Source organism: Mauremys mutica, chromosome 1, assembly GCF_020497125.1.
Source record: "Mauremys mutica isolate MM-2020 ecotype Southern chromosome 1, ASM2049712v1, whole genome shotgun sequence".
Lineage (NCBI taxonomy): Eukaryota > Metazoa > Chordata > Testudines > Geoemydidae > Mauremys > Mauremys mutica.
Window position 1 is genome coordinate 206619656 of NC_059072.1, and position 12863 is coordinate 206632518.

At 40.8% G+C, this 12863-nt stretch overlaps 1 protein-coding gene across 1 annotated transcript in view; it reads right to left on the reverse strand.

Moving 5' to 3' along the window:
* Window positions 1-222: 222 nt before the first annotated feature.
* Window positions 223-12863, reverse strand: part of TMPRSS3 (transmembrane serine protease 3) — a 37164-nt gene continuing 24523 nt past the window's right edge. Inside the window, exons 8-13 of the mRNA XM_044997858.1 lie at window positions 11900-12065; window positions 9811-9980; window positions 7480-7575; window positions 6028-6170; window positions 2756-2908; window positions 223-684 (exon numbers count right to left, since the gene is read on the reverse strand). Of these exons, the coding sequence (XP_044853793.1) occupies window positions 664-684; window positions 2756-2908; window positions 6028-6170; window positions 7480-7575; window positions 9811-9980; window positions 11900-12065 (749 nt within the window). The 3' untranslated portion in view covers window positions 223-663. The remainder of the gene's footprint in view (window positions 685-2755; window positions 2909-6027; window positions 6171-7479; window positions 7576-9810; window positions 9981-11899; window positions 12066-12863) is intronic.

Below are 12863 nucleotides of genomic sequence, written 5' to 3' on the forward strand. Positions count from 1 at the left end.
AGCTGTGTTTTGCTGATTTCAGAGCCAATCATTTACAACACCGTGAAATATCTGAATCAAACTAAGGTATATTTTCAGCAAGATACAAGTGGATCTGGCCTAGATCTCTCTTAATAATGAGAACGGCACATACTTGAAAAATCACCAGATATTTGTTTGTCAATTTAGTTAACAAAGAAATCTGATGATAGCTGTGTAGAGGAGTATTTAGCTTGAATGTGCACAGATCTAGGAGGAGAATAAACTTCTTGTACTCTGATCCCTGGAAAGGAAGTATAAAAGTAGTCACTGATTTGAATTTCCTCCTCTGCAATTTTTCTGTTAGTATCACCCAAGTGAATTTTTAATTCCTGTAGCACTCTGTATTATCGGTCTTCTTGCTGCTTTTTCTTTACATGAGATGTGTAGGTGCCAAAAAGCATACATGCACATCATCCCAAATCTTACTTGCCTTTAACATCTGAAAGGGACTGAATGCAACCAGAAGAGACCATTGTTCTTTTTCATTAAATACAGTAAGTATTGAGTACCAACAAAAAGATGATAGAAAGTAATTGCTGTTAATATAAAATACTATACAAGAGTCTGTGGGATGGGGTACATGATTCTGTGGAGCAGGAATTTGAAATCAAATTTCAAAAGTTCAGTGAATCAGTGCTATCTTCAGGTTCGCAATTCTTCTCTCTGAAAATAAAAAACATTTTTGCATCTTTTAAAATATTCATCTTACTGCTTCAGGAAATTGTTCTAAAGTCACATGATTTCTTTAATCCACATGGCACAGTAAATGACCGCTGAAATTACCTCTAATTCTAGATCGTAGTAAGAACTCTTCAGAAAAATATGCCCTGCACTGAAAGAAGGTACAGACTAACTCCCATTCTATTTACTGAGAATCTGAACAAACAACATTCTGCTCACCAAATGTCACTGATACTTTTGAATGCTTTAATCCAGTGGTTCTCAACTTTGCTGGGGATTGCAGCTGGGGGACAGAATAACTGGGGCTAAGTGTGGGAGCTCTGGTGCTGTATGAGGAGGCTGAAGGCCACGTTAGTAGGGCTGATGGAAGTACTGTGTATGGGTGCAGGTGGTTGGGTTTTGGTTCTGTTGCTGGGGTGGGGACACTTCTCACTAATTCAAGTTTAATTGGTAATGTGTAATATTCCTCAGGGTGTAATTCATTCAGGTTAAAAATAAATCAGTTACATTCTGACAAGGCCTGATGTGGTTTCATTTCCTTCCCATTGTGATATGTCATTAATAGGGGTGAGGGTGTGGGGTGGAAAACCTAGTTTTAATGTTGAGAAAAAAACCTTATTAAACAACACAACTGACTCTTCTCAGGTAGTATAGGGTTATAAAAAGTAATTTCATTATGACTACAGCCAACAGAGGTTTAGCAAAGCATTTGTGTGCTTCTAGAAATCTGAGACCGAGTTTGACTGTGTCTAAATGAAGCTTTGCATTAGAAAATGGAATGTACATGCAAATGCCATAATCCCTAGACAGTGCCTGGCTTCCAGCCTTACCAGGTTTAGCCCTTTAAGGGTATCGTCTTTGTGACAACTTGGGGAATCTATGTGCAGCTTATTAATTCTGGTTGATTTTATGAAACTGCTGTATCATTGAATCCCTCGGTGTATGCAGAATCCACCATCTGCCATCAGGGCTGTAGCACTTCTCTCCCAGACCAGGGACAATGTAGGTTATTAAACCTTGATGATGTCCCCATTCAAATGGGAACCCTTAGGAGAATGAATTGGATGAAGCTGTGAAAAACAGCAAAGGGGGTCATTGGGAGCACAAGAGAGATAAGCTATCCACTCTCAAGTGTTCAGGTGTGTGGTATCCAGTACAGCCCACAGCCATCCAAAGCTGCAATTGTGGGGAAACTCCTGTGCTATAGCACGGTCAGTGCAGATGGAATCTTCAGGGAATTTAGCTGCTAAAATCTGAGGTCTCTGTTCAGCATGGGTGAACTATGATTTTTCTAAAGCTAAACTATGATTTGGCCAAATTTGGGCAGAATTTCACAGGGATAGTAAAAGACACATCCCTGACACAGAGGCCACTCCCCTGCAAATTTCAAGTTCCTTCTCTAAAGCATGGGAGTGATCAAGCAGTTCAAAGAAAAGGTCACCAGAATTTTTTAACTTGAGCAAAACAATGATTTTTTTTCCCTAGCCTTGTTCTCGGAAATGGTTGAACTGTTTTGGCTCAAATGTTCCAAAAAATTCAATCTGAGGCAGACACCCAGCATGGATAATTTCAACTCAAGCAATTAGAGAGTGGCAAAGTTATAAATGACTGAAAAACTGGGTCTTATAATGGCAAGTGTTGGGCAACCTTAATTGTAGGGAGGGCTACCACCCCCACCAATAATATATCAAGCTATTACCGGGGGACAATTATATCAGATTTAAACAAAGTCCAGAAACTGGTAATCCACTTTGTAAGAAATTATAAAAGTGAAATATATACTTTATTGCTAACGCTTATTTTGCTTTTTGAGAAATAAAACATCTTCACATCATCAGCTACCACTAGCAATTGCCTGGTAGTCATCCTAAGTTGTCATCCCCGCCATTCTCTTTCTGTCTCCCAGACACAACTAAAATGTTGACTGCCCCAGTAAGGTAGCTGCACTGCCTATACAGGCATTGTTGGAGTCCTCTCGTTCTGAGCAATGGACCTACTTGAAGTAAGAGCAAAATCTGATTATCAGACAAAAGATGGGAGGGGAAAAACAAACCTCCATTTGTTCATGTATCCAGTCAAGAAATGAGGTGGTACGGCTGTAGACTCCTGGTTTATTTATTTCTGCACAGCCCATCCCAAAGCTCGTAGTTCCTACCAGCTTCCAGGTGTTCATATCTTTACAGGCTAAGGGTCCCCCACTATCTCCCTGAAGGACCAAAGAAATAAAACAAATGGTCAACATCTCCAAAAAAGAAACAATTAGAGGAGTTATATATTTTGGAGTATAGCAAGTAAGTCTGGTTAAAAGAGTTTCTTAATTCCTCTCCCTTCTGAATCTTACAAAAAACATACACTACAGGAACTTTGATTTTCACAGACAAGTGGCTTTTCTATAGGGTAGACAAGTACACATGAAATTACATCTCTCTTTACTGTGAAAAAGTGTTATCTGTCATTTCTCATTCATATGTGCAAAGATGTAGTAGGTGTTAGAGCTGGTAGGGAATCTTCCATGGGACTGATTTTCTCACAGAAAATGCAGTTTCCATGAAATCTAAATTTTCCTATGGAAATTTTTTAGTTTGTTGAAAGCTTTCATTAGGGAAAGCAAAATTACATATTTTGTTTTCGGTTGGTTCAACTTGAATCAAAATATTCTGAGTTGTTGAACAAACCCAATGTTGAACAATCTTCATTTAAAGTCAGTTCAACATTAAACTGCATTTCCCTATTGTGATGCGTTGCCTCATGGGAATTGTCATTCAGGCCCCCATCCTCTCTTATGGGCTGAGCGTCCTGACTGGATTACATCTCCTGTGATGCAACAATGTTCTCACTGAGTGGCATGGTGCGTAATGGGAGTTGCATGACTACAGGAGCCGTAACAGAAATGTAGTCAGGCCAAGGAGCTTGGCCCATAGAGAAGAATGGAAGCATCTGGCAACTTGAACTACAACTCCCATAAGAAAATGTATCATAATAGGGAAATGTAGTTTAATGTTGAACTGACTTGAAACAAAATATGTTGGGTCAGTTCAACAAACCAAACTATTTATATTTGGGAACGTTGAAATGTTTTGTTTTGATGTAAAACGTTGAAAGTGCCAGATCAAAAATTTTCAGAACTTCTTTGTTCTTTGAAAAATGTTGATATTTCAATTTATTGTCCCAATTCAAGATAAAAACAAATATTGAAAAATCAGAATTTCTCATGGGATGGCAATTCTGATTTTTGCTCAGCTCTACTCAGCATTCACACTACATGTGACAGTCAAATCAAAGACTCCCAGAGCAGATGTCAGCAGTGTTCAGTGTTTCTACAATTGTGGGGCACTGTCACCCCATGATTTTTTCACTGTTTAATGGTTTGAGAAGTAGAAGCCCTGAATTTAAATCTCCAAATTGGGGTCTTTATCGGGTTGGAACAAAAATTACTTGAGGATTCTTTGTGATAGATCGATAAAGAGTCTATTTAGAGTTGCATAGGGATTGGGTATCTGCTTTTCCTAACTGTTTATGGGAAATCTACAAATATCAATTTACATGTGGGTATGCTGAGTCCCAAGAGGACCCATCGTGAATGATTCACTACTGGAAATGCCATTCATGAAGTTACATTGCTACACCTGCCAACCAGGGCTGCCTGACCCAGTGACTCGTACGTACTGCTTTCCGAGTAGCATTTCCTTTGTTTATTATGGCCATGTCTAGGAACTAACCAAGACTGAAGCCACATTCTGCCATTAACTGTATGAACACAGAATAATAGATGTGAATAGTCAAATTCCTGATCTACAGTGCTACTAGTATGTCCATGGTTCGACAGTGATGACAATACTTGAAGGCATTCTAACTATCTCATATCTATTAAGCCAATCTCTTTTTCTATTTAACTCAACACTGTCAGCAGTTCCAGAGGGAGTTCTTTACATCAGGGGATGCCACTTCCAAACATGAAAATTCAGTGCAAACAGCAGGGCTAGTAAACTGATACATTTTATCCCTTTCCCTTGCTTTCATTTGTGAGCTTCTTAGGGCAGGACAATATTACTAGTATTACTCTATATTTAGACAGCACAGAGTAGTACATTGTGGGTGCTCATCATTATCACTAGGGCAAATCCCAAAGGGATGTAACCTCTTTGCAGATCAAGGGCCATCAGGATCAAACTCTAGCTAGGTCCTTAAGATAGCCTGTCTGGATGTTCAGTTTATGTCCATCACTGATCTTACTGCGACAACAAAGCTTTTGGTATCCCTATGATCACTGGCCACATAGTGGCACTCTTTGGTAAAGACACTTTGTAATTCATTGTTTTTGTGGGTGCTACCATAATACAAATACTTAATGACTTTTGATCACTAACCTGGGTTGGATTTGAGCCAGTGATTTATAGATACTGTGAAAGACTGCATAGTTCATTACCAATCCTCTGAGTCAGGGCCGGTGCAACCATTTAGGCGACCTAAGTGGTCGCCTAGGGCACTAGGATTTGGGGGGCACCATTTTCTTCGGCAGCGACCGCAGCGGCCAGATCTTCAGCCACCCTGGTCGCCGCCGGCATTTAGGCGGAGGGAGCTGGGGCAGGGGAGTGCGGGGAGGGCCGCCTGCAGCAAGTGTGTGTGGGGGGGGCGGCACGCAGGGGAACTCCCCATCCCAGCTCACCCCTGCCCCGCCTCCTCCCCGAGCACGCCGTGGCTGCTTCACTTCTCCCACCTCCCAGGCTTGCGGCGCCTAAGCTGATCGGCGCTGCAAGCCTGGTAGGGCAGATGGGGGGAGCGCCTCAGGGCGTGGGTGCGGGGGGAGGGAGGGCGCAAGGTGGAAGTTTCGCCTAGGGTGCGAAACATCCTTGCACCAGCCCTGCTCTGAGTTATCTAGTTTTAGTTTTTCCAAATCTAGTTCTCTTCCAGACTTACACATTTCCATTTCTCACTTGAAAGTGAAATGGTCTTGTTGCTGTGTGTTAACCATGGAGTTTCTGCACCTTGCAGCTCTTATGAACTCTTCACCTTGCCAGTGGTTGTGAGCAGGGCAGAGTGGATCACACCATGCTTAAGCACATAAGAGAAGTTTGAAAATATCTTAAGTACATTTTTCTTTTGAACTGTAAATTTACCTTCTGCTGTAGCCGGTAAAGTACACAGATTAAAAGAAGGAAGGGAGCCATACTTTATGAATGCAAACAGTCACAGTATCTCTTACACACACATAGTAAATATCTGCAAATATTTCCTGAGAAAAAGGGAGTTCTCTCCTGAGAATCTGTTAATTTTATTTTACAACCAATGTTAACCAATGCAATTGCAGTTAAGAAACTTCCATACCTGGCAGGTGTCCACACCTCCCTCTAAAAAACCTGCACAAAGCATTGAAGAAGTTATGATTCCCCCATAGACGTCCCTGTGATTGCAAACCTTATTAGAAATCAAAGGAACACCAGCGAAATTCATGGTCTCTGAAGTATCACCTGTTTAAAAACATAGATAATTCTCTTTTTTTTTAAAGTCCTACAGTTTTTACAGTGCTATTATTTTCTTGAAACCAATGTTTTATAGTAAAGAACAAAAGTTTAAGGATATGAAGAATTAGCAAGAAAAGGATAAAAGAACATGGTTTAACCTTCACATGATAATACACAAACAGGAAATCTAGACGTCCTGTCACTTGCCTACATTACCCAATAACGAGCTACAGCATATAGCCATGAAAGTTGTGCATTATGTGGTCTTCAAACTTGACAACCGATGATGATATAAAGAACTTCAGAGCTAGTCAAACTATTCATTACAAACAATACTTGTTAATTCAGCCCCCTGTTTAGTTAGCAAATTATTTGCAAATAAGCGTAATTTTCTTTGAGTGTATACATAACTTGTATCTATTGACCAAATTGTTTGGATAAACTGTTTCCACAATAGGTGGTGTTCACAAACTTTTTGCTTTGACTGTTTAGTTGTTAATATATGGAGATATACCTATCATATAGAACTGGAAGGGACCCTGAAACGTCATTGAGTCCAGCCCCCTGCCTTCCTTAGCAGGACCAAATACTGATTTTGCCCCAGATCCCTAAGTGGCCCCATCAAGGTTTGAACTCACAACTCTGGGTTTAGGAGGCCAATGCTCAAACCACTGAGCTATTCCCATTCACCTTGTGTGGGTGGTTGCCTCTCTCCCTTCCTTTGATTTTCCTAAGGCACCTCTCACCTTGGCTTTACCTAGGAACCATAATGTTTCTGCTCTCTGACTGAACGATTGAAACATTTTAAAGAGGTGCCTAATGAACAGTGAATAGTGTCCTTCCAGTGTAAGTATTCAAAAACATGCACTTTCATGGAGTGATTCATCCAGTGGTTGATGAATATGATGACAACCATGATTCATTGTAAATTCACATTTTCTTTGTTATCCAGCCAGCTCTAAAATATATCAATGTAGACAATGTACATTTGGTTCTTGGATCATGCTGTACTTCCTCTACTTGAAACCAATCAAATTAGGTAAATTAATAATACTCGGGGTGGTATTTGCTAGAGATGAAATTCAGCCCTGTGCATAACACTACTTTTGAGGCTTTAAGTGGTGCATATGCCTTTTTTGGACCCTCTGAACATGGGTGAATTTTACCCTAGATTATTGCTATATTTAGGAATAGCGTTGAGTTCCAGATTTTTCTCAAGATTTAATGCTGTACACTGCAACTGCCAAACACTGTACTTACTCCACATGACTTTTTTCAGTGCATATAATTTATAATGGACATTAAGAATACCCACCTCCTTCTGCTGTAGCTCCCCATCCTGATATCCAGCACATTTTCCCTTCCGGAAAATGTTCACCAAAATTAGGCAGACAAATCGGTTCTATCAGGCCTATTTAAAAAGAAACAATTGCTCTTAAAACATACAGAGGAAGACCTACATGGGGGCGGAGTGGTACTTGTGTTCAGATGTGTATTATTCCATATATCTGATACTGACCTCCTCGGTAAAATGCTTTGAGATATACTGATGAACAGCGGTATATAAGAGCTAAGTACTATTATTATTACATATAAAGTAATTGGGTCAGATCCTCAGCTGGTGTAAATCAATTTACACCCACAGGGGATATGTCTTGAAACATTTAAAACAAGAAAGTGTAACTTCAGAAAAGCTGTAGCTGTGCTAAATGGGCATTTGATAGGGAACAGCTCTAAAGTTGCTATAATGCCAGATCTGGAAAGTTGTTTTTTTTTTAATTATTATTCAGCCTTTACTTTAATGAGAGTTTTATGCATGAGTAAGGGCTTCAAGATTTGTCTCGAGGTAAACATGTAATGAAAATCAATCCATCTAAAAAAAGAATAGTCTCCTCCCACGCGCAAAATCCAAAACAGCATCGAAAAAACAGTCTTGCTAAAGTACATAGTAACTTATGTATAAGTCATGGGAGCACACCACTGCCCTCTACTGACTAGACTGCAGGGGCTCTGCAAGTGCTTTTATCTTTCTTCAGTCAGATGAACATACAGGGTTAGGATTTAGGGCACTGAATGTTGTGCAATTTATTTGATGCACTTTACCAGTGACTGTGGTATCACTGTATGTCTGCAGCTGCACATCACAACATGTTTAAATGAACTGGCAGTAAGAAAGGGAAGTTTCATTGCACAAATACCAGTAGCACTCAGGGGCTCACAAACAGTTCAGTTCTCCAGCATGAAATTATCTCTGTGCAGAACATCTGGCCACAAGTATGTAGCCTTCCAAGTTCCTTTTAGATACATTCCAGCTGTTTTGATCATATTGTAAATAAATTTCAGAGATAGTCATGTACTGCAGAATGCTTATAAACTTGATAGTATCCTAAACTTTTTTTTAAATATGATAGTTGAGATTTTGAAAAAAAACCTGAAGCTTAATTTTTATTTAACCACAGAGTAGACATGGTTTCTAAAGAAGAGCCAATTGGGGAACTAGAAAACATGGCGATGAGAAGTGAGAACATTTGTAGAACTACCCCCATGAAGAAAGGTGTCATCTTTGGGGAGATATTTGTAGATTATTTGAAAACAGCACAATCCTCTTTTTACAAATGTTTCTGTATTTTGGTTCACCAGCCATGTCAATTGAAGTTGGCATCCTGATCTGAAAGTAAGAGTGATGTTTGTTTTGTTTTTAATTTAAATGCATCACTTTATTTTAATTGTCTTGACTTTTCTTTGAAATGTTAATACTCTTGAAAAGTGCCAGATTCAAAGACTCGGGTACTGCACACCTCCATATAGTCACAGAAATTAGTATAGCAGGGGTCCAGGCAGCATAAACTTCATACTTTAGTCTCAACTGTGAGCTGGAAGGGTGAGAGGCTAGCTCATTTCTACCAGGGATGGAAAACTAGTTTGGAAGAATAAGAATAAATGATTCAGAAAAGTAGCTTCCTCCCTCTGCATGATTTCCAACAGCCCACATAGCTTTGATATTCATGTGTTAAAATGGTGACCACTGTAAGAAGTATATAAATGGACTGGCTATGTTATTAAAGACTAATTTGTGTCTTTTAATGATATTCATTTCCATGTGAATTAGATCTATTAAGTAGGGGATATCGCCTAGTATTAGGCATTTGGGGACTAGTCTATCTATACTGTGAGCCTAATCCAACACCCATTGAAATTAGTGGGACTTTCTCCATTAATTTCAATGGGCATTGAGTCATGGCTTATGAGATGATAAAATGTCAGCAGACAGTTCTGCCTTACAACTGCTTTAAAGTAGAAAGGAGTCTGCCCTTCAAAGTTAAGATCCAGTTTGGATCCAAATCAAAACTTCTCCAGAAGTTTGACTCGGGGTTCCTGATAAAAAGCCCATGATAGACATATGCTTGTGCTGCAATGTTTGGATGCGGATTGGATCTGAACTTCCCCAAAACTCATTGGGGGTTCCCCACTGAAGACAACAGGAGTTTTGCACTGACTTTGGAGGAGCCAGGATTTCCCCCCCCGTGTTCTGATTCAAGCCCATCTGTGCTTCAGAGGCTTTTCTGGTCTGTATCACTAGAAATTACTCCTAGCTTTTAATTTATAAAAAAAAAAAAGATAAAAAAACAAAGGGGCAAAAAATTACCGTTGAGAGCAAGTGGTGCTGCCAGCTTCATCAGTGCAATATCATTCCCCATTGTCTTGGGTTTATAATTTCTATGATATATAATTTTTTCCACAGAATATGGATTAACTGAAGTGTCTTGTTGAGTCACAAATCCCACCTGCACGCTCCATGAGCTAGGTGAGTACAAACTGAAACAAAGAGGCAGGGAGGGAGAAAGGGAGAAAGAGGGAGAAAACTTTAATAAATGTCAAGTTTTAAAATTGTCTACTGTGCCTGCATGCAAAATGAATAGCTATAGGACTTGGAATATTTATAATCTACACTACTTTTCTAGCTGACTGTTAATATCAGCCATGTTTTAAACTTCACTTCATAAATAAACGTATGTACAATCATAGGCGCTGATTCCATGCTCCAGCTCTGGAGCACCCACGGAAAAAATATAGTGGGTGCTCAGCACCCACTTGCATCCCCCCAATTAGCTCCTCCTGCCTCCAGCACTTCCTGCCAGCCACAATCAGCTGTTCAGCGGCGTGCAGAAGGCTCTGGAGGGAGGGGAAGGAGCGAGGGCAGGACACACTCAGAGGAAGGGCAGAATGGGGCAGGGTGGAGTGGGGGGTGAGAAGAGGCAGGCAGGGCAGGGGTAGGAAGGGGCAGAGGTTTGGGGGAAAGGGTAGAGTAGGGTCAGGGCCCGGGGTGGGGGGTCGAGCACCTCCTGGCAACTTAGAAAGATGGTGCCTCTGCATTCAGTGACTAGCTGAGTACACATATACACACACACACACATACACATATACACAAGTGCTTGAAAGGCTGCACTGGCACCTTATCAGTTTGATGCCATTTAAGATCTTGATTCTCTCTATAGACTTATGCGGTTTTGCATCCTGCCTACTTGAAAAACCACCTCTTTCCCTGTGTGACACCAGAGTGGTTGAGACCAGCTGGGGTGCTCAAAGTAAGTCACTAGATTTATTTAAGAGGGCTAGTAGCAGGGCATTTTCAGTGGACAGACCTTCATTCTGGAACTCACTTCTGTCACTGGTTCACCACTATTCATGTCTGCTGGCCTTCAAGGCATGCAGTAATTCCAATCTCTTCTAGGATTTAGCCTGTTATGCTAATTATGGGTTAGCTAAATTGCTGGATGGGGGTGCAGGAGATGTGTGTTCAGTTCCTGGCTCTACTATGGATTCTCTGTGGAATATTGAACAAATCACAAATCCTTAACCTGTGAGTTCCTAGGAGCAAGGATGGGAGCCTTCCGATGCTGGCATGCAAACAAGATCTCTCACTGGGAGACTATTCTCATTACACATAAGGAAGGGGAATAGGTTTAATGTTACAATAAGAAGAAAAGTCTAAGCAAGTCTTTACCCATTTACAGTTTGCACACTAGACTGTAAGCAGTCCTACAACTAACTGATTTTGTACAAGCTAAAATGGTCTCATAAAATAATTTGGAAATTGTGAATATAAGAATGGTCAGGTACAAATTCCTCCTAAATTATTAAGTCATGTGCAATACGGTTTCTCAAAAAATTTTCAAACTTGAGTACCTAAAGTTAGGCACCTAAATGAATACTTAGGCTTGGTTTTTCAAACATACTAAAGATGACCTCATTGTTCAGAAGAACATGACTTCATGCATGTTCAGAATCTCAGAAAATCAGGCCACTTATTTTAGGATTGATTAGATACCTAATTTCAGGTGTCCAACATTAGCTTTGGCCTATGGCCTGATTTGTTCAGAGGTACTATGCACCCACAGTTCTCATTTATATCCAAAGGAATTTGAGTGTTCAGAACCTCTGAAAATCAGGTCCAATCTCCCAGATGTGACCTCAGATTTTGATATCACAACAGTTGGACCATTATTAGTGTATGCATTTTTTCAACAGGTGCCTTCTTTATATAGTAACATGTGAGATACTTTCACTGGAGCAAGAAAAATAAGGATAACACTTCGCTCCTGTGCAGAATTGTTCTTCAATGTCCTTTGTCCTTCTGTTTCCATTATCCTTCCCCTGTGTGAAAGCAACTATCCCTCAAGTTGTCACAGCCTGGTATATGAAAGTTAAACAAGATAAGTAGATAAGATACTTACTCGTAAACACAGTGGGCTGCTGTGACAATCCACCATGGGGTGATGATGGATCCTCCACACAGATGGAATCCTTGAAATTGAAGGCTGACCTGCCATGGCCATTGCCAGGGCGATGATGCATTTCCACCGACTATACGGGAGGAGTACCTGGACCTAGTACCACACTCTTTATGGATGGGAAGAAAGAATGGTTGGAAGAGTATTATAAACATGGTAAGCATAATACTATCTGTGTGAAATGAACCTTTATTCCTTACTTTTTGAATTCCAGCTATTCTCAGTCCCTTCCATGTCAGACAGTCTTCACAGTAGATGTTCCCCATCCTCCAGCTGGAGGCGGACCATGTCTTGGCTCTAAGCCTGGGATTAGGACCACACCTCAGGAAGAAATCCCCAGAATTCTGTGCCTCCAAGCAGTACACACAGCAGACTCCAGAGCTCCCTTTAGAGCAGAGCTTTCATAGGATTTTAACTAAATGTCTCTCAGTAGTTTTTTTCTCCATCATTGTCTTCAAGGCTGTTCTCAAAAAAACCCTAAAACAAACAAACTATCCCATTCTTTTGGTTTTGTCTCCCCTCAGAATGGCAGACATCCAGCAGGCCACAGGCGCTCACAGGCCACCGTGAAACCTGTTTCAAGCTCTCCTAAGGATGAGGTCCCCACCAAGACAGTAGAGCAGGCCACATCAAAGCTCCCTTCACTGAGACCAGACCAAAGTCTGCGTTGTAGAGCATTGTGGGTAAAGTTCAAAGTCCCCACTGCCTCTCCCTCAGGTATTGGATCCCTGTTCCCACAGCTTACAGATGAAGCAGGAAAGTTTCACTGGAGCCTCCTGAATTTCAAGGGCAGGGAAGGCAAGGCTCCCCCATTGCAATCATACCCAGGTGATTGAGAAGGCCACAGAATATCCTTCCCACAAGTGGTTGTACCTGCAGGGCCTCTGTTGCTTGCGACCTTTCTGAT